The sequence below is a fragment of the Suncus etruscus genome, chromosome 14 (assembly GCF_024139225.1).
Source record: "Suncus etruscus isolate mSunEtr1 chromosome 14, mSunEtr1.pri.cur, whole genome shotgun sequence".
Classification (NCBI taxonomy): Eukaryota; Metazoa; Chordata; class Mammalia; order Eulipotyphla; family Soricidae; genus Suncus; species Suncus etruscus.
The window spans coordinates 68,576,891-68,604,694 of NC_064861.1; the positions used below are offsets into that span (position 1 = coordinate 68,576,891).

A 27,804-nucleotide genomic window follows, 5' to 3' on the forward strand; every position below is an offset into this window, starting at 1 on the left:
CCAGGACCAAAGGTGGTTGGTTCGAATCCCGGTGTCCCATATGGTCCCCCGTGCCTGCCAGGAGCTATTTCTGAGCAGACAGCCAGGAGTAACCCCTGCGCATCGCCGGGTGTGGCCCAAAAACCAAAACCAAAAAAAAAAAAAAAAGAACTATAATCAAACTTATTTTGTTCTCAGGACAGTTCTAGGAGGTAAGAATCATGACCCTCGGGCCCGGAGAGATAGCACAGCGGCGTTTGCCTTGCAAGCAGCCGATGCAGGACCAAAGGTGGTTGGTTCGAATCCCGGTGTCCCATATGGTCCCCCGTGCCTGCCAGGAGCTGTTTCTGAGCTGACAGCCAGGAATAACCCCTGAGCACTGCCGGGTGTGGCCCAAAAACCAAAAAAAAAAAAAAAAAAAAAAAAAAAAAAAAGAATCATGACCCTCATTTACAGCTGAAAGAACTGCATAAAACTGGGGCCTGAACCCCCAGGACTGTCCAAGCCACAAGCACGTATAATCATACTCATCTACTTCACAGATGGAGCCAGCAATAATATTCACAATAGTATAGACTTCCCTCTACTGGAAGAGGCAAGAGGCTGGGAATAATAGCTACAAAAGGGTTTTAATGTGAAGAATCTGACAGAGAGCTGAAACTCTTCAAATGAATAAGAAGAAATTAATCTAGTTGGAAACAAAATTCAGCTGTCTATACTCTCCAGGTCTCTTCACCGAAGTTTCAACAACAGGCAGAATTAGAACAGTCCCCCGCTTTAAGACTCAGCCGTGAGTGGAACTCAACTCTTTTTTTTTTTTTTTTTTTGGGGGGGTCCACACCCGGCAGTGCTCAGGGGTTACTCCTGGCTGTCTGCTCAGATATAGCTCCTGGCAGGTGCGGAGGACCATATGGGACACCGGGATTCGAACTAACCACCTTTTGGTCCTGGACTGGCAGCTCGCAAGGCAAACGCCGCTGTGCTATCTCTACGGGCCCTGAACTTAATTCTTAAAAAGGATCAGCCAGGGTCTGGAGAGAGAACACCTGGCTGGTGATTGTCTTGCATAGGGCTGACCTTGGTTCGAGCCTTGAAACCCCATACAGTTCCCTGGGCCCTCCATGAATGATCCGTGAGCATAGAGCCAGGGGTAAGCCCTGGGCACCCCAGGTGTGGGCCAAAAATGAAAAAGAAAAAGGAAAATATTAATGAAAATAATAATGATGATAAGAATCTGGGACAGAAGAGACAGTGTAGCCAACCAGAGTTGGACCCCAACCACCACATATGGTCCCCTGAGCACTTGGCGCCTGAGGACTGCAGGATGAGGCAGGCTCTGTGCTCAGAAATTGCTCTGGCTGGCTCTGGGATGCTGGGAATTGAACCCAGGTCTGTCCTGGGTTGGCCACATGCAAGGCAAATGCCCTACCGCTGTGCTATCTCTTCGGTCTTCATATGAAAATCTTAAGACACATAATATACAGTTTACAAGCACTCAATTTAGTTATTACTACTCAGATGCAGATTTATTCATTTGGGGGCCACACCCAGCAGTATTCACAGCTTACTCCAAGGTTCTGGGGTCATAAGTGGTGAGGGGAAGGGGGTTTATTTAGCTACATGAAAGGCAAACACCCTACCCTGCTGTAATATCTATCTAGCTGTCTAAATTTTATTATCATTATTTTTTGTTTTTCTTTTTTTTGTTTGTTTGTTTTTGGGTCACACCCGGCAGCGCTCAGGGGTTACTCCTGGCTCTACGCTCAGAAATTGCCCCTGGCAGGCACGGGGGACCATATGGGATTCGAACCACTGTCCTTCCGCATGCAAAGCAAACGCCTTACGGCTGTGCTATCTCTCTGGCCCCTATTATTATTATTATTTTGGATTTTGTTGTTGCTGTTTCGCTTTTGCAAGTGCTTGGGAATTTGCAAATGTTTAGGCACTGCGTAGGGATTATTCATGGCTCTACATTAAGAAATCACTTTTAGCAGTTGGGGGACCATCTGGGATGCCAGGATTGAACCCTTTTGGCTGTATTCAAGACAGTACAAGTATAAGTCTCAGGCCCTATCCTTTTGGGGGGAGGGTGGGAGCACACCTGGCAGCACTCAGAAATCACTCCTGGAAGTCTTAGGGGACCATTCAGGAAGCTGGGGATTGAACTCTGGTTGGCTGTATGCAAGACAAATGCCCTACATGCTGTGCTATTGTTCTGGCCCGCCCCCTGCCCTATCTTTCTGTTTTGTTTTGAGGGTCACAGATGCCTATGCTTAGGATTTAGTCCTAGTTCTGTCAGGAGTCACTTCTGATTATGTTGCATGCATGGTTAGTGCTTTACTGGCCTCTAGATGAAGTTTACAGTCGAGCTTGTGAAAGAGCAGCAGCTGTTCCCCTTGAGTATTTGGGAGAACTGACCTTCCCTTAGTGCCCATCCCATCTATATAAGAGAAAACACACTGGAATGCATACAAGTCCCCTTAGAAGGCCTGTGTGAATCCTAAGTGAAGTAGGACACAAGAGCAAAGAAAGGGAAAAGGAAACTTCAGCAAGGAAACCATTTAGTTCCAAAACACTAAACGCGAGGGGACTGTAGAGACAGTACAGTGGGGAGAGAGTCTGCCTAATACACAACTGATTTTGGCATCCCATATGGTTCCCTGAGCACTGTCAGCAGATTTCTTTAGTGCAGAACCGGGAGTAATCCCTGAGGATAACTGGGTGTGGCAAAAAAACAAAACTAAATGCAAACTAGTCCAAAGGGAGGTTTTACTAACTGTAAGATTTAAAAAAAGGCCAACTGTATTATATTAAAGGAATTCCCAAGCATGGACAGACCCCAGATTGGATTCCGGGTTGAGGAACTGAAACAATTGTGGCCTGGAGATAAATTCTTGCCTCATGCACTGGCTTGAGCGGCTGCTCTCATCTGTTCCAGTACCTCCCATCCTCTAAAAGCTACTTTGAGGTCTGGATTTATCAGTTACATGTGCTAATTGAAAAGAAGGCACATTTGCCAGGCCACGGTTATGGAAACAACAGCGATGACCCATTTCAACCCTCACAAACAGATGTTAAATTGACTCGAGTATATTTAAACAATCCCATTCATTCTTGCAGAATGCTCAAATTTTTTTCACCCCCTTCTCCCCCACCATGGTTCGCAGGGTACTATATTTTATAAATATTAGAAAGCTTATTTTTTTTTAAAAAAGGAAATAAAGAGAGAAGCTTCTTACAAGACTATTCACAGGTTAGGTATATCTAATCTTCTAATCTCTCATCTGTGGCCTCCAGCAAGCACGTAACTAAAATGTTGACCCAGTAGACACTGAGCCAGAATGTATACTAACACTACTACAACTCAAGAGTGTGGACTCTGGCAAGCCGACAAGCATGTGCACACACAAGTGCACACAGACACACACATTGAAACAATGAGGATAAAAATTTAAAAACAAACTAAGAACACTAGCTAAAAGAAACTGGTCACAAGAGTTACCACAATGTGACTCTCATAAGAGTATTGGGACAGGGAAACAAATGGATCACAATGCATGAAGTCTGGGGCCATTTGGAGCCTCGGCCCCACTCCACACTGGCGCATTTGACATTTGGGGCATTGGATACCGGGTGTCACAGTGTAACAGCCCGTGTACCACAACCAAGTGTGACTGCTTCTGCATCTCTAAGGGCAGGGAAGGAATAGAGCCAATATAGAATAAAAACTGAACAAAAAACAAAGGACCACTGCCTAAGTAAAACAAAAGATGCAGGGGCCTGGTGAGAGGGCTGCAGGCTGGAAGAGGTAAGAGAAAACTTTAAGGACTCTTCCAGCACCAGGCAAATACTGTCCTTTAGGGCAGCAGCAGCACAGACTCAACTTCACTGAGTCACACATTCTGTGCTGCAAACTCTAGGCCCGCTATAACTAACACACTTCCTGCCATAGAGGCTAGTGCCAGAGGGAATGACATGTAGGCCCGAGGGTATGGTACTGGAGACATCTCAAGAAACATAATCATGGTTGAAGAAGAGAAATGAAGCCTGTGCCAAAGCAACAGCACAGCAGGGAGGCTATTTGCCTCACAAGCAGTTGACCTGAGCTCAATCCTGGGCAGCCCATATGGGCCCTGAGCCTGCTAGGAGTAATTGCGTAGTAACTGAGTGTAGAGCTAGGAGTAACCCCCGAGTACCACCAGGTGTGCCCATCCCCCAAAAAGCCTGAAGCTCAGAACAGAGTAAAATTGCTGCCCAAAAGCTCCCTACTGTTCTTCACAGATTGCACTGGCAGACATGACTCTATTCGAATCTCCCTGTTGGATTTTCCTCTAATTTTCTTGTTTGCGTATGAGATTAGGAAATGTTAGCCACAGCAAAAATGGTATGCTTTTCTCTCTGAATTCCTTTTTTATTTACACCTCACTCTGCTTTTTTAATGAACATCCATATAGCAAGATATTTAGATGTGTGTGTGTGTGTGTGTGAGTGAGAGAGAGAGAGAGAGAGAGAGAGAGAGAGAGAGAGAGAGAGAGAGAGAGAGAGAGAGAGAGAGAGAGAACAAAGAGAAGATCTGAAACATGAAGCAAAGAGAAAAACCCTTTCCCGTGTTCAAGTGAATCTGGTTAATTTCGTTCTGGGGAGGTGAGGGGTATTTATCAGCTACATGTGTGAATTGAAAAACTAAGTCCTTCAATGTGCTCCTCATAGGCAGGCAGGCAGGGTGCTGTGTTCCACTGGCCCTGCCCTCAGGTCTCACTTCCTTTTGCTTTCAGGAAAAGCTGTGAGAAATCTCCAAAGAACAAATTGGCGGGCCCGGAGAGATAGCACAGCGGCGTTTGCCTTGCAAGCAGCCGATCCAGGACCAAAGGTGGTTGGTTCGAATCCCGGTGTCCCATATGGTCCCCCGTGCCTGCCAGGAGCTATTTCTGAGCAGACAGCCAGAGTAACCCCTGAGCACCGCCGGGTGTGGCCCAAAAACAAAAAAAAAAAAAACAAAAAAACAAAAAAACAAACAAAAAAGAAAAGAACAAATTGGCAGTCAGGACTCAGGCCTCAAGGACAATGACAACAATAGTGTCCAGAGGCAGAAGACTGCTCATCTCTCTCTAACCTCTGCTCTAGAGATCAACTTAGGAAGTCACCAACCACTTAAGTAAGGGGAGCATTAAATATACCCAGTTCCTGATACACTTTAAATCACCACCTTGTATATACAGGAGAAGACATAGAAAAGCCTCCCTCTGAGGAAACTGAAAGAGCAGAGCAGGAAGGACTATGGGGAGGAATAAACCACACACTTGTTGACCAGGGAACACTCCGGCTCACTCTGACCTGGACCACTGTGGCAGCGCTTCTACTAGAAGGCAGGACAACCTGAAACAGAGGCAGCTGTTGGGGCTGCGAAATGAACCATCAAGAGCTATCCTGAGTCTGCCCCCGAACTATGCCCAGCTGAGCCGAAATAAAATGCCAGACCATGGTAACACACACCACACATTGTACTAAGGCAGTTACCTGCTGAACACAGGCGATGAAACCAACATTGTGTTATTTTTTATGATTAAAACTGATAGAATACATATAGCCATAAGAAAGAAATCTCTGGGCCCGGAGAGATAGCACAGCACTGTTTGCCTTGCAAGCAGCCAATCCAGGACCAAAGGTGGTTGGTTTGAATCCCGGTGTCCCATATGGTCCCCCGTGCCTGCCAGGAGCTATTTCTGAGCAGACAGCCAGGAGTAACCCCTGAGCACCGCCGGGTGTGGCCCAAAAACCAAAAACCAAAAAAAAAAAAAAAGAAAGAAATCTCTGATGTTAAAGTTTATCCAACTCTTTCAAAATATTGTGGTCCTTTCTAAAAGATGCTCATTTATCTGACAATAACCTATGAATTATTCAGCTTGTGATAGACTGCGTGTACAAAAGGAGGAGGTCTATGCTCTTAAGCTTACAAAGAGCCATGGAGGAAACAGCATCAGGTAAAAAAAAAAGGTACACATATACTACAGTGCAGGAGGGGAAGGGGAAATAAAGGGGTTAAGGCGAATAAAGAACTAGCACAGATCCCGACATCGGCTGATTTAGACAGGAATTTATAACATAATTAAAAAATTAATGAGATTGTTGGGTTTTCTAAGTGTTCATTACCATTCTAAACAAAGACAATAGCCAGGGCCATTTGATGATTGCAATGTTGAAGCCTCTAAAGAAATTCATTCAGCGGCAGAAAGGACACTTACTTTGTTTTAAGGGCCAGGTGTAATTCCCTCCCAGCAGCACACAGAAACAAGCAAGCAAGGAAGCAAGCAAACAAACGAAGAACCAGGATCACAAAGAGACCAAGTCAATCCATCAGAGAGCACATTCTACAACAATGGAATCTAGCCAGATGTCAACTACAGAGAGACAACAGGAAACCTCCCAACACTTGAAAACAAAACATTTCTGAGTGGTGCCCGAATCAAGAAGAACCCAGCTGAAGTGCACAGGAAGGGAATCTGCAATGATAAATACACACTACATTATAGGAGGCCAGAAAGATAGCAGAGGGCAGAGAAGGCACTAGCCTTGTACACGGCCATCCCAGGTTCCATCAATGGCATCACATGGTACCCCAAGCTAGGAACAAACCCCAGAGCACAGAGTCAAGCACCCCATCCCCTGTCACACTGCCAGATAAAGCCTCCAAACTCTATATAAAATTATACATCATAAAGAAGAAAAAAAGGGCAATAATCTAAATCTTCATTTCAAAAGCTGATCTATAGTCAAAGCAAATAGAATTAGGAATTACTGAGATGTTGTTAAACTGAAAATGACTGACAATAAGAAAAGAGTACTGGAAAAAAGCTAGTTAAAAAATAAACAATAAAATGGATAAACCTGTAACAATAAGGATAACACACACATTACCAGTATCAAGAATGAAATGGTTATCATATCAACCAATATCTAAGGAATAATAAAAATAATGCTACAGAGAACTCTACCCACATAGTTTAACAAGCTAGAAAAAAGGGTTAATTAAAAAAATGAAAACAAAACCACTACTGAAATAAACTGGCAAATTGACGAGCCTTCTAGGTGTCAGAAAAGTCTGTAACTTAAAAATGCCAACATGTGGGGGGCTGGAGAGTTAGCACAGTGGCGTTTGCCTTGGAAGCAGCCGATCCAGGACCAAAGGTGGTTGGTTCGAATCCTGGTGTCCCATATGGTCCCCGTGCCTGCCAGGAGCTATTTCTGAGCACACAGCCAGGAGTAACCCCTGAGCACCGCCGGGAGTGGCCCAAAAACAAAACAAACAAACAAACAAAAAAAGCCAACATGTGGCGGGAAAGCATATGCCTCCGTCTTGAGTCCCTGGAAACAAACAAGGGCAGAAACCAACCAGAAATAGCCTAAAAGGGTAGCATCTCTTGACAGTAAAACCAAAGCTACTACAGAAAGAAAAAAAGGGAGCCAGAGACAACATGAGGGTTAAGGCCCTGCCGTAACCACATTGGAATCCATTTTTATCTCTGACATCCCGGCACCAAATGAGATTCCTGAGCACTGCTGGGCGTAGCTGGGGTGGGGAAAGTCTCTAAAAGTTAAAAAAAAAAAAAAAAAGGGTTGTGCTCGCTTCGGCAGCACATATACTAAAACTGGAACGATACAGAGATTAACATGGCCCCTGCGCAAAGATGATACGCAAATTCGTGAAGCGTTCCATATTTTTAATAAAAATGATTTTGTAAAGAAAAAAAAAAAAAAGTGTTGGGGCCGGAGAGAGAGGGCCGCTAGTGGTGTTTGCCTTGCAAGCAAACCCAGGACCCTAAGGTGGTTGGTTCAAATCCCATATGGTCCCCTCATGCCTGCCAGGGAGCTATTTTTTCTTTTTTGTTTTGTTTTTGGGTCAACACCCGTTTGACACTCATGGGTTATCTCTGGCTATGAGCTCGAAATCGCCCCTTGGGCTTGGGGGACCTTATGGGATGCCCGGGAGATCGAAACCGCTGACCTGTCCTATGCTAGCGCTGGCAAGTGACAGACACCATACCTCTAACGCCACCATTCTGGCCCCATATTTATGAGCAGATAGCCAGGAGTCAACCCCTAGAGCGCCGCTGGGGTTGTGGCCCAAAACAAAAAAAAAAAAGTGTTTGATGTCAACTCAAATCTAGGAGGGAGTTGAGAACTAGTCAGAGGGACAGAATCCATGTTTCTAGGTCACAAGAAACGAGGCTAGGAGGGTGACCTGCACGTACTGCTGGAATCAGCCAAAGGGGGTCATGACGAGGTCTGGTGTTGCTCATCTCTAATCTCTCTACACCTCACTGGCCTCTGGTCTAGGAAACGGGGTGGGGGGGGGGTGGAGCTCCAGATGGAAAACTGGCTGCCAAGGGGTCAAGGGAAACAAGTGCCTGACTTTTCAGTGGCTTGATTCCCATGAAAGGTGACACCTAGGATTCCCCGAAGATTTCTGAAGAGGTCAGACACCAGCTGAGGCAGCAAAAATACTAGGTGGCAAGGATGTTAAATTTAAATGTTGGGGCCAGAATGATGGCGGGGAGGGAGTTTGCCTTGCATGCGACTAAACTGGGGGGGTTTGATCCTCAGCATCTCATAAGGTCCCCCAAATCTGCCAGCATAACCTGAGTGCTGCTGAGTGTGGCCCTCAAACCAAACAACAACAAAGAAGATCTGAAGCTGAGATGGGTTTACAATAGAGATATGAAAAGGACAAGTCACCTATGAAGTCACCAAACATACTGAGTACAGGGAACAACAGTTGAAAAGAGAGACGGAAAAAAAAATCGGTTATTTTTGTTTTTGAGTAAGCGTAAAGCATAAAGCGCTTACTCAGGGCTGATTCCTGGCTTTGTGCTGAGGGATTACTCTGGCAGGACTCTGGGGTTTCATGCATTAGGGATCAAACCCAGGTCAGGTGCATGCAAGGCATGCACTCTTCCCCACTAAGATATGCTGTTTGTTGTTGTTATTTGGTTTTTGGATCACACCCGGGGTGCTCAGCAGTTACTCCTGGCTCTGCACTCAGAAATCACTCCTGGCAGGCACGAGGAACCATATGGGATGCTGGGATTTAAACCACCATTCATCCTGGATTGGCTGCTGCAAGGCAAATAAATGCCCTACCGCTGTGCTATCTCTCTGGCCCCTAAGACCTATTTTTACAAAGGAATAATGAATATTCCTTTTTTTTTTTTTTTTTTTTTGGTTTTTGGTTTTTGGTGTTTGGCCCACACCCGGCTTTGCTCAGGGGTTACTCCTGGCTGTCTGCTCAGAAATAGCTCCTGGCAGGCACGGGGGACCATATGGGACACCGGGATTCGAACCAACCACCTTTGGTCCTGGATCGGCTGCTTGCAAGGCAAACGCTGCTGTGCTATCTCTCCGGGCCCGAATATTACTTTTTAAAGTGGGATCAAAAGTTATCAGAATTTATTTTACATCACTTCAAATTAATTCATCACATGAAAGAGCAACTCTATATTACTTCTAGAGAAACAGGAAAACAAAAGCAATCCAAGGCATCTGCCCTTAAAATCACTGTGCAAGGGAGCAGAGACAAGACCCTGGATGTACAAAGGCACCTGCTCTGCATCCCTAAGGCCTGGGGTTTGATCAGACACCAGTGCCTCCTCTGGTCCACCCCCAAGCATGGTGCCAGCACCAGTGGGTGGTAAATTCAACAATTACAATTGCAAAGTCTTTGAAGAGCTAAATTCAAAGTAAGAAGGGGAACCCCCACTGCAGGCCCAGAGGAGGAACTGAAAACCACAGGAGTAGCACATGAGCTGGCACAGGCCAAGGGTGGTGAGTGGGCGGGGGAAGGAGTCTCTAATGACTTCCGGTCTGGGCATTTATTACCCGTTGGCCTTGAGCCTTATGGGATGGTGAACGAACTAGAACCAACACCCTTCAAGTAGGGAAACCCCATCTACGAAAGCATCTCTGCTTCAGCAGTAGATGACAGGGGAAATGGTCTCCTCCACACTGGAGCACCGGACCTTCTGTCACTGGAATCTGGATTCACAATCATAATTTCCACTATAACATCTGCATATGAAGGAAATAACTTAGCGATAGCTGAGTGGAAGGGCGTTCACTTGCACATGACTCTGGGTTTGATCCCCTGCATCTCATATGGTCCCCTGAGCCTGCCAGGAGTTATTCCTGAGTGAAGAGCCAGGAGTAACCCCCGGAGCACTTAAAAGTGTGGCCCCCAAAACACACCACACCACACACAACACACAAATTAACATAATGGGGGGCAGGAGTGATAGCACCAGCGGTAGGGCCTTTTGCTTACATGCAGACCTGGGGTTTGATCCCTGAGCCTGCCAGGAGTGATTTCCCAAAACAAAACAGAATAAAAACAAACAAGAAAAAAAAACAAGCTAACATAATGGGATTGCAGGGAGAACTCAATGGGCTAAGAGACACTTTGTTTTGGAGAAGGCCAGGTTGTGATTCCCATCACTGCATGGTTCCCTGTGCACTATGGAGAGCAACCCCCTGAGCACAGCAACCAGGAGTAGCCCAAGTACTACTGAATGTGGCCCCCCAAATCAAAAAGAAACACAAATAGGGGCTGAAGTGATAATATAGTGGATAGGGCGTTTCAATCCTGGCATCCTATGGTCCCCCAAGCACTACCAGGGATGAACCCCGAGTGGAGAGCCAGTAGTAGAACCCCTGAATACCAGGTGTGGCCCCAAAATCCTAGCAAAAGAAAGAAACAAATAGTAGGGGTTTGGGGTGACGTAAAGAGAGAGAACTCAAATGGCTGAGTGAACCCTGATTGTGGGAGGCCTGGCTTTGATCCCCAGAAGGGAAGGGGCACCAGAGCACCACAGGGAAACACCCTGGAGTATTGCTGGGTATGGCTCAAACATCAGGCTTGAAAAACAGGAAGGATCCCCAAAGATAGGGGAGAGGCAGGCAACCAGGGTAACAGGGTAAGAGCCTGAGCAAAACTGAGGGAAGAGAAAGGGGTCAGGGAAGGCATCTTTGCTGGTGGATCAAGGTATAAGGAAACAGACTCTTATGGCCACTAGCCAGCCATAAGCTGCTACTTTTCTTTAAGTTACGACTGCAGGATGGCAGTTGTAGGGGTATATAAAGCCACGGGGCTGAAGTGCTGGAGGGGTGCGAGGAGACTGCCACAGCCACCCCTGCCAGATTGCTCCTGCTGGATGGTTGCTTCTGAATTACTGGAGAAACTGTTTGCTAGGACTCCCATCTCCTACTACTCAGGGCCTAACTGTTGGCGCCTTTAATAGGGACTGTTAGGGTCAGAGCAATATGAGACATGTCAGGAGCCAGGAGTGCGGTAAACATATTTTCCAGCAATTCAACAGCGACCAGCCAGCAGGGACAGGGGCAGTCTCCTAGCCCCACCTAGCACTTCAGCCTGGGGCTTTATATACCACCCCCAAACTGCCAAGCTGCTGTAGTTACAAGGAGTGAATGTCTGGTAACTGACGTCTTCACCCTCAGAGGGACAGTAGCAGCTATGGCTGACCAGGGGCCATAAGAGCCTCTGTTTTCTTATACAAGGGACTCAGAAATTGTCTGGCTGGCTGGGCACTAAGGCATAGTGTTCACAATTACCACGCTTAAGAATGTGAACTTGGGGGGCTGGAGAGATAGCACAGCGGTAAGATGTTTGCCTTGCATGCGGCCAACACATGACAGACCCCCAGTTTGAATCCTGTCATTCCATATGATTCCCCCAAGTCTGCCAGGAGCGCCTTCTGAGAGCAGAGCCAGGAGCAACCTCTGAGCGCTGCCAGGTGTGTCTCAAAAAACAAAAAATGAAAAAAGAAAAGAATGTGAACTTGGGGCCGGCGAGATAACATGGAGGTAAGGCATTTGCCTTCTATGCAGAAGGACGGTGATTCAAATCCTGGCATCCCATATGGTCCCCCGAGCCTGCCAGGAGCGATATCTGAACGAAGAGCCAGGAGTGACCCAAGCACTACCGGGTGTGACCAAAAAAAAAAAAAAAAAAGAATGTGAACTTAAGGCCAGAGCAATAGCGCACTGGTAGAGCATTTGCATTGCACACAGATGACCTGGGACGGACCTGAGTTCAATCCTGGCATCCCATATGGTCCCCCAGCTGCCAAGAGTGATTTCTGAGCGCAGAGCCAGAAGTAACTCTTGAGTACCTCCGGGTGTGGCCCCAAAACAATAGCAACATCAAAATGAACTTTAGTATGCAATAGGATTACTTTTTTTTTCTGGGGTCAGAAATTGCTCCTGGCTTGGGGGGGGGGGAACCACATGGGACACCCGGGGATTAAACTGTGGTCTGTCCTAGGTCAGCCACCTCTGCACCACCGCTCCAGCCCCAGGACTACATTTTTTTTTTTTAACTAAACAATCTCTCTGCCAAAATGTTTACCAGTGGCAATAGGATAAATAGAAGACATGCTGTTGGCCAGGTAAGGCCCCCAAAACACATACGATTCAGAACTCCTATTTCATAACAAACTGCCTCTGGGGCTGGAAATGAAGAAACAGGCATCCAGCAAGATATTTCAGCTTTATTCAGAGAGAACGAAGTGGTGAGCCAGAAAGATAATACAGTTGTGCTTGCCCTGCCCAAGACTGACCTAGGTTCGAACCTTGGCACCTTATATGCTCCCCCAGCATTGCCAAGATAAACCATGAGCACAGAGAGGTGTGACCCCAAACAAACAAACAAAAATTAAGTGGCAGGGCTGCTGGTCATTTTACTTTCCTAATTTCTATAAATAAACCTTTGAATCTCAAAGGGGGAAAAAAATAACTAGAATAAACATCTTTCACTTTCTAAGTTCAATGGTCAACCTGAAAAAAATTAAAAAAAAAACCACCAATTTTCAATGAAACGAAACTGCAGAAATTGTATTGTGCATACAGAAATTTCATACCCACAACAAACCTAATTAGGCAAAAAGAATGTAAGGCACTCATATGCCAGTCTTCAAAGGTTCTAGGTCCTTTGTATCCTACCAAACCACCATTATCTTCCCAATGGTGAAGATCTGCCCTCTTGTGTATGTGATAACACACACAAGGCAATTTAGCCAATAAATTAGTGTCATGTTTTATTTATTTATTTTTTGATTTTTTGGGTCACACTCGGCAGCGCTCAGGGGTTTCTCCTGGCTCTATGCTCAGAAATCGCTCCTGGCAGGCTCGGGAGACCTATGGGATGCTGGGATTCAAACCGCTGTCTTTCTGCATGCAAGGCAAATGCCCTACCTCCATGCTATCTCTCCGGCCCCATATTTTATTTATTTATTTGTTTGTTTTTTGGGCCACACCTGGCAACAGCGTAGAGGTCCCTGGCTCTGCATTCAGAAATCACTCCTGGCAGCTACATGCAAGGCAAATGCCCTACTACTATGCGATAGATCCGGCTCAATTTATTTCACTTCTAAAGTAATTGCAATTCTATTCCTAGGGCCGGAGAGATAGCATGGAGGTAAGGCATTTACCTTTCATGCAGAAGGTCATTGGTTCAAACCCCGGCTTCCTAGATGGTCCCCCGAGCCTGCCAGGAGTGATTTCTGAGTGCGGAGCCAGAAGAAACCCCCGAGTGCTGCCGGGTGTGACCCAAAAACCAAAATAGAAAACCAAAAACCAAAAAACCAAAAGCAATTCTATTCCTAATATGAAGGCCTCTTTTTCTTGTTGTTCCCAAATCACTTTGTTTCTACCAAGTCTTGAACTCTCTTCTTCCCTACATCTTCAAGAAGTTTCCTAACCATTCTGAGGGTTTAGGAAAAGAGCAAAATAATACTTAAAATTTTTGTAACAAGTTTAAGCACTCTGTTCTTAAAATCCACACATTAGTTTTTGAGTTTATTGGCACTTATAGTGGGTAAGGTGCTTGCCTTATACACGGCTGACCAAGATTTGACCCTGGTATCCCATATAGTTCTCTGAGTCTGCCAGGAGTGATCCTTGAGTGTAGAGTTGGGTGTAGCCCAAGGGGGAAAAAAAATCAAAAAACCTCTAAAGCAACAACAACAAACATTCAGTAAGTTAAAACCAAATGGAGGGGCTGGAGTGATGATTCAGTGGTAAGGCATTTGCCTTGCATGCGGCTGACCCAGGACGAACCGTGGTTTGATCCCCCAGCATTCCATATGGCCCCCAAAGCCAGGAGCGATTTTGAGCGCATAGCCAGGAGTAACCCCTGAGATCACCAGGTATGGCCCCCAAAAATAAAAAAATTAAAAACTAAATAATAAAAAAATGGAGCAGAGTACTTAAGTCTGTAGTAGAGTTTTCCTGTCCCAACACAAAGCACATCTTTCTGGAGCTGCTAATTGAGATCCCAGCAGTACCACTGAGTTGCCAGAATCAGTCATTTCCCCTGTCACCACCAGCCCCTGACAGGCTATTAGAGGAGCCCTTCCAAGAACAAATGGCTCCTTACTGCTGGCTGGTAAGATTCCGATACTATGGCCCTCCCTGGCCACTCCTCAGTAAGCTGCTTACAAGGTAGGAGTCACACCTTACAAATACAGATCAGCCCATGTTCACCAACACACTGACATACCCTGAACTCGTATTTAAAGAGAGCCAAGGGCCAGGAATGGGGTTCAAGTAGCTGAACTCATGCTGTGCATGTGCCTGTAATGCCCTGGGATCAATTCCTGGCCTCTGAGTCTTGTATAGGCCATGAGTACCAGAGGGAGAGCCGCTCACCCCCAACACATGTGCATGTCATCTTATTTCCATCAAAAATAACAAAATATGGAGCTAGAACAGGGGTCTCAAACTCGCGGCCCGCAGGCCGTTTGTGGCCCTCCGTACAATATTTTGTGGCCCTGCCCTAGAAGAATCTTTTTTTGTTTTGTTTTGTTTTAGTTGTTTGGGTCACACCCCCCAATGTTAAAGGCTTACTACAGACTTTGCACTCAAGGATCACCCTGACTTTGCCTCCTGCGGCCCCCAGGTAAATTGAGTTTGAGACCCCTGAGCTAGAGAGATAGTACAGAGGTTAAGATGCTTGCCTAGCATGTAGCTGACCTGGGTCCGATCTCTGGCACCCACTAGATTGATTCCTGAGAGCAGAGCCAGGAGTAAATCCTGAGCACTGCCAGGTGTGACCCCCCCCCCACAAAAAAAAAAACAAGATAAAAAAATAGCCTTCAAAAAGTTTTCCATAGGTTACAAAGTTGAGAGAAATTACTTAAAAAGAAAAACAAAGGCTGACTAAGGGCGAGCACACACCCACACAGCACACAGGGGTGTGGTGCGGGGCAGATCTGAACGGAATCCTGGGCTTCATAACTCACAGGCCTGAGGGCACTCCCGGACACACCATCAGTGCCTGCCTTTGAAGGGTTTGTGAGGGCACACTGCAGCCATGCACATAAAGTTTTGCACTGACTAAGACTTGGCAACCAGTCAATAAGGGCAATTTGTCCTTTTTTAAAAGCCTCATAACGGGGTCACAGCCATAGTATAGTGAACAAGGAGTTTGGCTTGCATTTGGTGAACCGGTTCAATTCCCAACATCCTATACGGTTCTCAAGAGCACTGCCAGGAGTGAGCCTGGCTCTCCCTTGAACAAGGTTTTTTCTTGTTTTTACTATGCTCTCTCTCAAACATGTACTTTGCCTTACCCCTTTCTCTCTCCTTTCATCAAAAACTATATTCACGAGGCCGGCGAGGTGGCGCTAGAGGTAAGGTGTCTGCCTTGCAAGTGCTAGCCAAGGAAGGACCACGGTTTGATCCCGGCGTCCCATATAGTCCCCCTAAGCAAGGGGCAATTTCTGAGCGCTTAGCCAGGAGTAACCCCTGAGCATCAAATGGGTGTGGCCTGAAAAAAAAAACTATATTCACAGGGCTGAAGGGGTAGGGCATTTGCCTTGCATGCAACTAACTCAGGATTGACTCAGGTTCGATCCCCAGCATCCCATATGGTCCCTCGAGCCTGCCAGGAGTGATTTTGGAGCACAGAATCAGAAGTGACCCCTGAGCACCACTGGGTGTGGTCCAACCCCCTTCAAAAAAATCCAAACTATATTCACACACAAACAGGGGTGGAGAGTATCTTGAAGCCGTTTACCTAGAGAACAAACTAGTTCAGCAGGAAACCCAGGTGCTGACTGGGAGCATGACACATGGGCCAGCAGGACCCCAGTGGGGGGCCACTGAGGGAAGGGGAAGTGGGGAGCCATCCAGCCTCCCTGCTGCCCTGCTAAGCAGCAACCTCGCTCCTCATTCTGAGCCAGTCACTGGCAAAATCTAGTGTCCCTCTGTGGATGCCTGCCTGAAGGGAAGCCCCAGGTTCTCTCGCTGAGGGAAGAGAGTGTCTCACAACACATTTAGGAAATGCAGGAGCCTTAGTACCTGGAACCTGCCTTCTGGATTCTCCTTAACTCATGTGATGACCCAAAACTATCCCTACATGCTCCCAAACACGTCCTACTGGCAGCACCACAACCACTAAAACAACACAATCCTATTCAAATGTTAGAGGGGAGATGGAGAATGTTTATTTCCAGACAGTGGTGAAGCTGAGTCAGGGCAGCTGGCCCAGGCGCCACCTGCCTGCAGTTATCATCAAACAGAAAATCACACGGAGCACAAAGCTTCAGACCGAAACCAAAACGCTTAATTTTCTCTCCTTAGTTCTAGGATTATGAAGAAAGGAAAATGCCTCTAACTTTCTCTCCAGCTTTGACTTTTGTTATGTCACAGGGCACTAGAGTTCCCTACCGATCTTTTTCCTAGCATGAGCACTCACTTGTAGAACGGTAGATACATGGCATGCTAAAACCCAAAATCACAAAGGAAGAGAAGGCCACCTGCTGCCTGCTTCCATGCCGGAGCTTTTCTGACAGTTTAAACTCTCCTGTTCAGGAACATGCTAGAGTTTCCTCGTGACCCCATCCATAATTTCACACCCTGGTGGTTACTCAGGCAAAATGAAAACAAAGGTTGGTCCACACTGACACTGGAGCATGAATGGTCAAAAGAAGCAGCATGGTCAAAACACAGAAATAATCAACCCATGGCCCCCAAAACATCCAAAGAATGGCGCCATAAAACACGGGCAAGTCATATAATGGAATATTTCGGCCATAAAAGGAAGGAGATATAAATACAGATGAAACTCAAAGACATGCTAAGTCAAAGCAGCCAGATGCCAGAAGACAAAAGCAGAGGCCAGAGAGACAGCACAGTGGTAAGGCGTTTGCCTTAGACGCAGGACGGTGGTTCGAATCTGGCATCCCCTATGGTCCCCCGAGCCTGCCAGGGGCGATTTCTGAGTGTAGAGTCAGGAGTAGCCGCTGAGCGCTGCTGGGTGTGACCCAAAAACCAAAAAAAAAAAAAAAAGTAAAAAGAGAAGACAAAAGCATGCTTTCATTTATATGGAGCATCCAAATAGGCAAGCCTGGTGTGAGGGATAAAGATGAGGATGGAGGGGCCGGGCGGTGGCGCTAAAGGTAAGGTGCCTGCCTTGCCTGCGCTAGCCTTGGACGGACCTCGGTTCGATCCCCTGGTGTCCCATATGGTCCCCCAAGCCAGGAGCAACTTCTGAGCACATAGCCAGGAGTAACCCCTGAGCATTATCGGGTGTGGCCCAAAAATCAAAAAAAAAAAAAAAAAAAGATGAGGATGGAGACCGATTACATTACTAATTACATTAGGAAGTGGGGGAGTGTCAGGGGTATCAGGAAATGACTAGTTGCAGGGTTGCGTGAACTACACAATTCCGTGAATGTGCAAGAAGTCAATGAATGAGCTGTGTGACTTCAACTACAGAATAAATAAAAATAACTCGATAAAAGTTTTTCAAAAGAGAGGAAAAAAGAAACATATGTAATTTAAAATGATTAAATTGCCTAAATACCCTTTCATTTGTTCTCAGAGTTTCACTCTAACAAAGCCCAGAAAACATCACAGTTTGTTTGCCAGAGTACCCACTCTCTTCTCATTATCTAAATTAGTATAATTATTACCAAGAAATACTGCTCCCAGAGGCTGCCTCACTCTTTTGACACAGACGGATCTTCCCCGCTCTAGAAAGCTCACCCTGTCCACTCAGCAGCAATTTCTTAACCTTTTTCTGACTGTCGTGCCTCCCCGACCTCCTTTCCTTCCTGTGGATCCCATTCTACTAGTTTAACCCTTTAGTTTTGGCCATAGCAGCACCTCCCACCCCCTCATGCTATTTTCACCGGTGGTGGCCCTGGAGGAATCCTCACGAGAGCACACAAAACACCATATGGACCTGGGCTGAAAAATGCTGCTCCAGAGCATCGATCCAGGAGGTGATTTCCTATTTCTGGGGTGGCGCATTTTCCTTTGAGCTGACATAAATATATTGTCTGTGTGTGATTAGGGTGTTCTTTCTTCCCTATTGTTAAACAACTTGAAATGCAACTGGATGTAGCATGGAAATGTTCCTCTCAATGGGAAAGCCACTCACTTCAGAGGAAAAGAGCTAAAAAAATCGGCCTGAGTCAGAGGGGTAGGGTGGGGTGGGGTGGAGTGAGGGATGCTCATAATCAAAGATTCTGATAAGGAGATGTGGAGATAGCACAGCAGGGAGGGTGTTTGTTTGCCTTGCAGGAGGCTCACCTAGGTTTGATCCCCGGCACTTCATATGGTTCCCCGTATCCGCCAGGAATGACCCCTGAGAGCAGAGCTAGGAATAACCCCTCAGCACGATGGGGTGTGCTCCCAAAAGATTGTGATAAAAGTTTAGAAATAATTATTTCATATTTAGCTAAGTCTGATTTTATTGTTGTTAAAGTGAAATGCTCAATTCTATCAAAAGCCTGAAAAAAAATGTAAAAGTCCAGCAGTTCCCACTGCTATATGTCTGTGGAGCTTGGGCTGGATCTGCAGGGCTAACTGAGGGGCCTTTCCCAGAGCAGGGCACGGGTACTACAGCCAGAGCTGACCTCCATCCTCTGCAGTGGAGCCTGGGGGCTTCTCTCCTTGGTACGGAGCAGACAAAGTCTCTTTTTTTCTGTGGGGCAAACACTGCTAAGCCAACATCATAGATGCAGTTTGAGTCTTAACAGAAAAGTTGGGGGGGGGGGTGCTCTGGGCCTAATAGAACAGAACAAGATAACAAAATTACTCTAGAAAATAATGTTTTGATTTTTGGGTCATATTTTTTTCTGTTTTGTTTTTTTGGGGTCACACCCGGCAGTGTTCAGGGGTTACTCCTGGCTCTGTACTCGGAAATCTCTCCTGACAGGCATGGGGACCATATGAGATGCCGAGATTTAAACCACCGTCCATCCTGGATTGGCTGCTTGCAAGGCAAATGCCCTACCACTACTGTGCTATCTCTCTGGCCCCTATATTTGTTTTCTTATTTGTTTTTGGGCTAGACCCAGGGTTACTCCTGCCTCTGCACTGCTCAGAATTGTTCCTGGCAGGCTCAGGGAATCATATGGGATGCTGAAGATTGAACCCTCGTCCATCCCAGGGTCAGCAGCGTGCAAGACAAACACCCACCACTGTGCTACCACTCTGGCCCTTGATTTCTGTTTTGTTTGGAGGAGTGGGGTGGTTGGGTGGGGGTGCCACCCAACCCGAACACCCAGTGTTCAGGACTTAACCTTGGCTCTGTGCGCATGAATTACTCCTGGCAGGCTCAGGGGACTCTGGGACACAGGGAATCAACCCAGATCAGCCATATTCAAGTGCCCTCGCTTCTACCTAACTCTCCAGTTCCTAAATGAGAATTGGGGGGTTGGGGGTAAGGAGTTGGGCCATAGCAGTGGTGCTTAGGAGTTGCTCCTGGCTCTGAGCTCAGGAATTACTCCTGATGGTGCTCAGGAGACCATATAGGATGCTGGGGATCTAAATAGAGTCGGCAGTGTGTGATGCAAATACCTTTTCCACTGTACTATCTTTTTGCCCTACATGATATGTTTTTCACCTTTATACTTTATTGTTGTGTGTCGTTCTCACTTAAGTGGCAACTTAATGGCTGGCCTTAAACAAATTAATGCCTCCAACTAGGTCTAGGATAATAACTGGGGCCAGGACTGGAACAAGGGATATGGGTCAGGTTGAAATGAACACAAGTAATAGATATGGGGTGGAGAGTTAATATGGTGGAGTTCCCCACAAAAGTTTGGCAGAAACAGGGCCCAAGCAGCCAGCATTACTGACAGCAAGAGCTGGGCAACAGAACTATTAAGGGCTGCAGGGGTCAGGTGAGAAAAGGATCAGGAGTTCCCCAAAGGATTTTTACCCACATTTGGCCAAGCACAGTGCTATCTACAAAGGGACAGAGTGATTCCTGTCAGTTCTGAATCTGCCCTCTAATTAAAACTGGGTGCTTGGTTCACTCCATTCCCAAAGTATAAACTTGGCTTATTATAGCGTCAGAAGCGCCCAGTTTTAAACCCACAGAGGAAATGCATGTCCAGTTCCAAACATTGGCTCCTGTTGTTTGCTAGTGAAGGATGTGGGACAGGATGTTAGTCTCCTGCTCCCCTTTTCCTGAACTGCTTAAATCTGTTTAGAAAGAAGCAAAATAAACAAACAGTGTTTCTGCTGAACAATTTCTATAAACTGGAGCAACTGAAAAACTGGCGAAAGTGTGCAGATAAATTTTTTTAAAGGATTGAGATCCTTTTCCTGTAATATAAACCGATATCATGAACATATTTCCTCAGAAAAGACTTCCCACCCCATGAACAGACAGCCGGTAGCAGAGACTGAGCTAATAAAATATGCCTATTCAGGCACCCCAGAGAAGCTGAATTTCCCTTGGTCACGTCTTTTCCCAAATACATTAAGAGACCAGAGCGAAAGCATCGTGGGGTGTAGCCCCAAAACCAATCAACCAAACAAAAATAATACTAACTGTAGAAGTCTTTTGGGATGCATTCCAAATAAAAAATTATTATACCAAACTTGAAAGATGATCTTCTGGGTTTGTGCAGAAATTCAAAGTCCACTGTACGGCATATTTAAGTATAATTAATTCTGAGGATTTTTACTCACTCAGCAAACACATGCCTGTTATCTTTTACCTTCCACTCAGCTTTAAAAGAAACTTGTTTGGATCAAATTTCTCTTTATCCCTTTAGATAGAGGTGAATTCCTTAATCCCACCGCAGGACAATCCCCTGGAATAGCCCTTCCAGATTCCTCTCCAAGATGCTATTTACTATGAACACAAAGTCTTCTCTTCGAGTGTGTTGGGGGGGGGGGGGGGCAGGGGGGGTGAAATAGCAGCAGAACAATAAGAGTCAAAGTTACATCGTTATATCTGGGCTTTTGGTGTCCTTTCTGATCAACACACAGCCTGGCTCCTCCAAACATACTTCTCATCTAGGTCCCTGACTGCAGGCCTGGCTGGACTGGCCTCACCCTGTCAGTGACTTTAGAGAAAACCCCTGACCCTTGATATCAGATCACCCCAGCATCTGGGATAAAATTCCTTACCTCTGAGCTTTCTCTGATGAAGGAATCTGACTGCAAGTATTCCATTACTTCAGTTTAACCCAGTAACCATGATATATTCTAAGTGCTGTTCCAACTCTGGGCCCCCACTGCCGTCAATGTGCTCCTTCACTAGAAATCGCCTAGAGTTTTTGTGTTTTATTTTTTTTTTTCCATCAAGTGGGGACTGCTGGGCCATGCTTGGCAGTGCTCAGGGCTTACTCCTGATTTTATGCACAAGGTTCACTCCTAGTGGTATTCAGGGGCCACGGGCAGTGTCAGGATTGAACCTGGTCAGGCGTTTGCACATAGGCAAATGTCATCTACCCACAGTATTATCTCGCTGGCCACTTTCCAGTTTCCCAGCTTTTATCTTTCTTTTTGCATTCAGAGTGGAGCCTGAATCTCTCTCTAATACTGCCACACTCTGACACCTACTAGGGTCATTCTCAGTAAGGTTTCTCTGACTAGTTTAACAGTCTTTTCACTCGCAAGCTGAAGTGGTAGTGGAGAGCCCTGGTAAGAATCAGGAAGAGGGACAGGCAGAGATCTGTGCATTTATTCCCATAGCTTGCCCTGGAAAAGAGCCCATTGCTTAAGTGACGGTCCTGTTGCTGTGTAGACATAGTTTTTTCCAGAGCCTTCTCTGGTGGCCGCTCCCAGAGCTCCCCCCAGCCTTGGGGACAGATTGAATCACAGACACTGCCTCGCTGTTTCCACAGTCCCCAAAGGCCCCTGATCTGAAGATGCCTTTTGTCTTCTGGGGGACCTCCCTGCTCTAGATTCTGGATACTGGTTCTTTCTAAGAAAGGAAAGCCTGGACAAGGAACCCAGCGAGATTTCTAGTTACTGTTGGGACCTTTTTAAAGTTGTCACTCTACCCGGCTCTAGGTCCTAATTACAGAAACAGAGCCGACTTTTGTTTCCAAAAAAATCTGAAAGCATCAGTAGGGGATTATTTTAAGAAACACCTTGGAAAATAGAAGTAAAAACTGTTGCCAATTAAAATTAACTATGTAAGAAACCTACTGTAGAAAAAAATCTTGCTTTTATTTCCATCTTGCAATTATACAGAGATAACTTTTATAGTAGGAATTTTGGGGATGGTTAATCCCATTTGTTGGTGTTTATGGATAACTTGGTTCTGCACTCAGGATTCATTATTGGTAGAGCTTGGGAGACAATATGGGGTGTTGGGGATTGAACCCAGTCTGCTGCTCATAAGCAAGCACCCTCCCCACTGTATTAACTCTTTAGTCCAGGGGTCCTCAAACTTTTTAAACAGGGGGCCAGTTCACTGTCCCTCAGACCATTGGAGGGTCTGACTATAGTAAAAACAAAACTTATGAACGAATTCTTATGCACACTGCATATATCTTATTTTGCAATGAAAAAACAAAACAGATACAAATACAATATGTGGCCCACGAGCCATAGTTTGAGGACCACTGTCAGTCCCATAGTAACCATCTTCATGTTCGATACTATCAGATACAAACCTGGAAACTCAAGTAAAAGCCCACACAAGGCTAATTCCATGTGTACAAAAGCAGTTATTCTTCAAATTCAAGTGGCAGTAGGTTACAAAATAAACTCAGTGGGATCATAACCTTTTTTCAAATGATATATACTACATACAGTATAAACAGAAAATCAGAGCTCATCATATTTGTAATGACAATTAAGATTACTTGACCACAGGGCAGGAGAAATAACATGGAGGTAAGGCATTTGCCTTTCATGCAGAAGGTCAGTGGTTCGAGTCCCAGCATCCCATATGGTCCCCCGAGCCTGCCAGGAGCATTTTCTGAGCATAGAGCCAGGAGTAACCCCTGAGCGCTGCCAGGTGTGACCCAAAAACAAAAAAACAAAAACAAAACAAAAAAAAAGATTATTTGACCACATTTTTTTTTTTTTTTTTGGTTTTTGGGCCACACCCTGTGACGCTCAGGGGTTACTCCTGGCTATGCGCTCAGAAGTTGCTCCTGGCTTCTTGGGGGACCATATGGGATGCCGGGGGATCGAACCGCGGTCCGTCCTAGGCTAGCGCAGGCAAGGCAGGCACCTTACCTCCAGCGCCACCGCCCGGCCCCATTGACCACATTTTAATTTCAATTCTTTACATTTTGGGGCCACACCAGTCAGTGCTCAGGGCTTCTTCCTGGCTCTTCCCTCAGGGGATCACTCCTGGAGGGCTCAAGAGGGACCATTCCGGATGCCAGGAATTGAACCTGGGTCGGCAGCGTGCAAGGCAAAAGTCCCTTAGCTCCAACACCATATGTGGTCAACAATGCAAACCCAGCTGTTTCAGACTGGAACCAAAATAAAAACCTATGGCGAATTTTCCTTGTCAGCTTCCACTTGGGTAAATCTGCCTGAAAGGTAGCTGGACAGAGCATCTCATACCCATACAGGTTCTGCCTGGGGCCCTGCATGGTGGGCAGCAGCTTACTTACCCTGATCCAGCAGGGAGTGCCGGCACAGGTGAGGGAACAGCAGCCTGTGGCTTCTCTTTCTCGTTTTGCTTGAAGAAAGACTTGGCTTCTTTAGAAGTAGCATCCACTTCCTTAGTCACCCTGGATTAAGGAAGGAGGCATTGTAAGTTTGTAAGAGGGATAAAAAGAGAGAAACAAGGTCGAATAAAAGGGATCAAATGATAACCAGAAAAGTCTCACTGTGCTTCCTACAGATTCTGGCTGCAGAGCTTTATGATTAAAATTTATAAGTTGGGGCTGGAGTGATAGCACAGTGGTGAGAGCATTTGCCTTGCATTGAGACAGACCTGGTTTGATTTCCCACATTTCACATGGTCACTTGGGCCTGCCAGGAGTAATTTCTGAGCGCAGAGCCAGGAGTAGCCCGAGTATCACAGGGTGTGACTCCAAAACCAAAAAAATAAAATAAGTAAAATTTTTAAAGGGGAGGCATGAAGCGGGGAGGAAGTTTGCCTTGTATTCGGTAAACCAGAGTGTTCCTGAGCGTAGATCCAGGAGTTAGCCCTGAGCAGTGCCCCATGTGTAAAAAAGTACATAAAATCTACTACAACATGGGGCCGGGCGGTGGCGCTAAAGGTAAGGTGCCTGACTTGCCTGCGCTAGCCTTGGACGGACCGCGGTTCGATCCCCCGGTGTCCCATATGGTCCCCCAAGCCAGGGGCAACTTCTGAGCGCATAGCCAGGAGTAACCCCTGAGCGTTACCGGGTGTGGCCCAAAAACCAAAAAAAAAAATCTACTACAACAGTTCTAGACAGACATCTCCCCTTACAGGATGAAAAAGAACAAAATTCATCATTGATTGTCTACCTAGTATTCTTTCATCAACAGCTAGCAAAGATCAAATTATCTTTAAACAAAAGTGATCATTATAATTTATTTACTTATTTTTGGTTTTTGGGTCACACCCAGTAGCACTCAGGTGTTACTCCTGGCTCTACACTCTGAAATCGCTCCTGGCAGGCTCGGGGGACCATATGGGATGCCAGGATTCGAACCACCGTCCTTCTGGATGCAAGGCAAATGCCCTACCTCCATGCCATCTCTCCGGCCCCTATAATTTATTTGTTTTTTTTTTTTTTTTTGGTTTTTGGGCCACACCCGTTTGACGCTCAGGGGTTACTCCTGGCTATGTGCTCAGAAATCGCCCCTGGCTTGGGGGGACCATATGGGACGCCAGGGGATCGAACCACTGTCCGTCCTATGCTAGCGCTTGCAAGGCAGACACCTTACCTCTAGTGCCACCTTCCTGGCCCCAATTTATTTGTATTATAACAAGTGGGAGTCCTTACAGGAAAAGACCAACTATTAATAAAAGATCATGTAAGTGTTATCATTTAAACTTCATTTTTACTTACTCAATACTTCCTGAAAAATCTTTATTTAGCCAGAAAATTTCCATTACTGGTCTTTTCCATTTGGAAAGACTGAGCTAACTGGCTCATCTGGTTATGTGAAAAGAAAGGATAAAATATATAATTTTTCCTCATCTCCCCCAAGACTAATAGCGAAATGTTTTTTAATAGAGGGGAAAAAAGTAAAAGCTTTTAACTCAAAAAAATTGGGATCCAATTTTGGGGGTCCAAAATGGGGGCCCATGCTGAGAGAAATGAGTCAGAGGGAGAAGGATAGACACCGAATGATCAGTCATCTGTGGATCTTTTTTTTTTTTTTTTTTTGGTTTTTGGGCCACACCCTGCATTGCTCAGGGGTTACTTCTGGCTGGCTGCTCAGAAATAGCTCCTGGCAGACACGGGGGACCATATGGGATACCGGGATTCGAACCAACCACCTTTGGTCCTGGATCGGCTGCTTGCAAGGCAAACGCCGCTGTGCTATCTCTCCGGGCCCTCATCTGTGGATCTTAAAAAAAAAAATTCTGAGAATAATGTTCCTAGACAACAGGAATGATGTGGAGCAAGGGCAGTGAGGGCAGAGAAGGGAGCACTGTGCCAGGGAGAAAGGGAAATGAACACTCTGGATTGGATGCTAAAAGGAAAAAAAGTAGTATGCGTGATACTCCTTCAGTAACAATATTGTAAACAACTGTGACTAAATGGAAAAGATGGGGGGAGTGTCTGCCATAGAGGCAGATTGAGGGTGGGAAGACAGATTGAGGGAGGGAAACTGGTGACAGGAAATGAACACTGGTGAAGGAAGGGATGGGTGTTGGAACACTGTATAACCAAAATTCATTTATCAACAACTTTTTTGGGGCGAGTTTTGGGCTATACCCGGCGGTGCTCAGGGGTTACTCCTGGCTATCTGCTCAGAAATCACTCCTGGCAGGCATGAGGGGCCATATGGGATGCCGGGATTCGAATCAACCACCTTAGGTCCTGGGTCGGCTGCTTACAAGGCAAACGCCGCTGTGCTATCTCTCCGGCCCCTATCAACAACTTTTTAATTTTATTTTTGTTGTCTTTTTGGGCCACACTCAGTGATGCTTAGGGGTTATTCCTGGTTATGTGCTCAGAAATCACTCCTGGTTTTCATGCAGAAGGACAGTGGTTCGAATCCCAGCATCGCACATGGTCCCCCGAGCCTGCCAGGAGCGATTTCTGAGTGTAGAACCAGGAGTAACCCATAAGCACTGCTGGATGTGACCCAAAAAAAGAAATCGCTCCTGGTTTGGGGGACCATGTGGGACTAAGGGGGATTGAACTGCCATCCGTCCTAGGCTAGCGCCGGCAAGGCAGATGCCCACAGAGCCAGGAGTAATCCCTGAGCACTGCCAGTTGTAGCCCCAAAACCAATAAATAAATAAATAAAAAGATTTGATTAGGAAAAACAAATAACAATAAGCAAAATATGTGTACACTTGGTGTGAAAGAGCTTCAGAGCTCTTAGTTCTTGGTTTGTGACAGGCATAGTGCTGCCCTCTTGTGACAAATGATAGAAATTTCAGGCTCCATGAAGACAGTATTTTGAACTACCAAGCTCATGCTTCAAAAAGCAGTCAGGCTTGCAGACTCAGGGTCCTATCTCCAGCATCCCATACGACCCCTGAGCCTGCCAGGAGTTATCCCTGGGCACAAAGCCCAGAGCACCTCCATGTATAGCAAATGAAAAAGGAAAACAAAACAAATCTATGGAAACAGCACAGGGGTTTAGTCAACACTGGTTAGACCTCCAAGTATCACATGGACCCTCTGGTTTCACCAAGTGTGGCCCTGGAGGCCCTGATCACTGCCAGATATTGCCTGATTGTCAGTGGCAGAATCCTAGCATTAAGTCTTCTACCCTTAATGGCTAAGTATTGCCAGGAGTGATCCCTGGGCCCCTAGGCACTGCTTGGGAGGCTTCACTTACAAGTAAAGATTTTTAGGGGCCAGAGCAATGACATAGAGGGTAGGACACTTGCCTTGGATGAAGCAGATATGAGCTCCATCCCCAGAACCACATAAGGTCCCCTGAGTGCAGAGGCAGGAGTAAATCTGGGTACTGCTGGGGACTGGCCACACCTCCTTACCCCCCCCCCCCACCAAAGAAAGTGTTTAAAAAAAAGAGAAATAAAAAAAAAAAAGAAAAAGGAAAAAATAATAAAAAAAATTAAAAAGAGAAAGGAGGACCCAGGTGATAACTCAATGGCAATAGCAGCCACCTGGCAATGGAGGGGCATGAACTCCATCCCAAATGCTCCCACCCACAGGTACCAAGTACAATCCCTGAGGCCCTTTCTGGAATCCCTGGGGACCCCAAACCAGATCACGACAGTGTGTTAGCACTGTATCTAAAACATACAATTTTAGAGAGTAAAGCTGTTGATGTAGGTAGGGGTACCCCAGGCAAGAGGAAGATCCACAACCAGCACCTCGGTTGAACTGTCATGTTCCTACTCCCCGGACTACTTCACCTGCTCTACTCTCTCTGGTGCTACCTGTCTGGTTA

The 27,804-nt window shown here is 46.1% G+C and overlaps 1 protein-coding gene and 1 non-coding gene across 2 annotated transcripts in view; one reads left to right on the top strand and one right to left on the bottom strand.

The window, feature by feature from the left end:
• Positions 1–27,804, bottom strand: part of CFDP1 (craniofacial development protein 1) — an 81,485-nt gene that overhangs the window by 43,649 nt on the left and 10,032 nt on the right. The window contains exon 5 of the mRNA XM_049786441.1: positions 23,877–23,996. Coding sequence (XP_049642398.1) covers positions 23,877–23,996 — 120 coding nt within the window. The remainder of the gene's footprint in view (positions 1–23,876; positions 23,997–27,804) is intronic.
• LOC126029160 (U6 spliceosomal RNA) lies at positions 7,596–7,699 on the top strand. Its single transcript, XR_007502811.1, has one exon. It is a non-coding gene; the product is annotated as a U6 spliceosomal RNA (small nuclear RNA).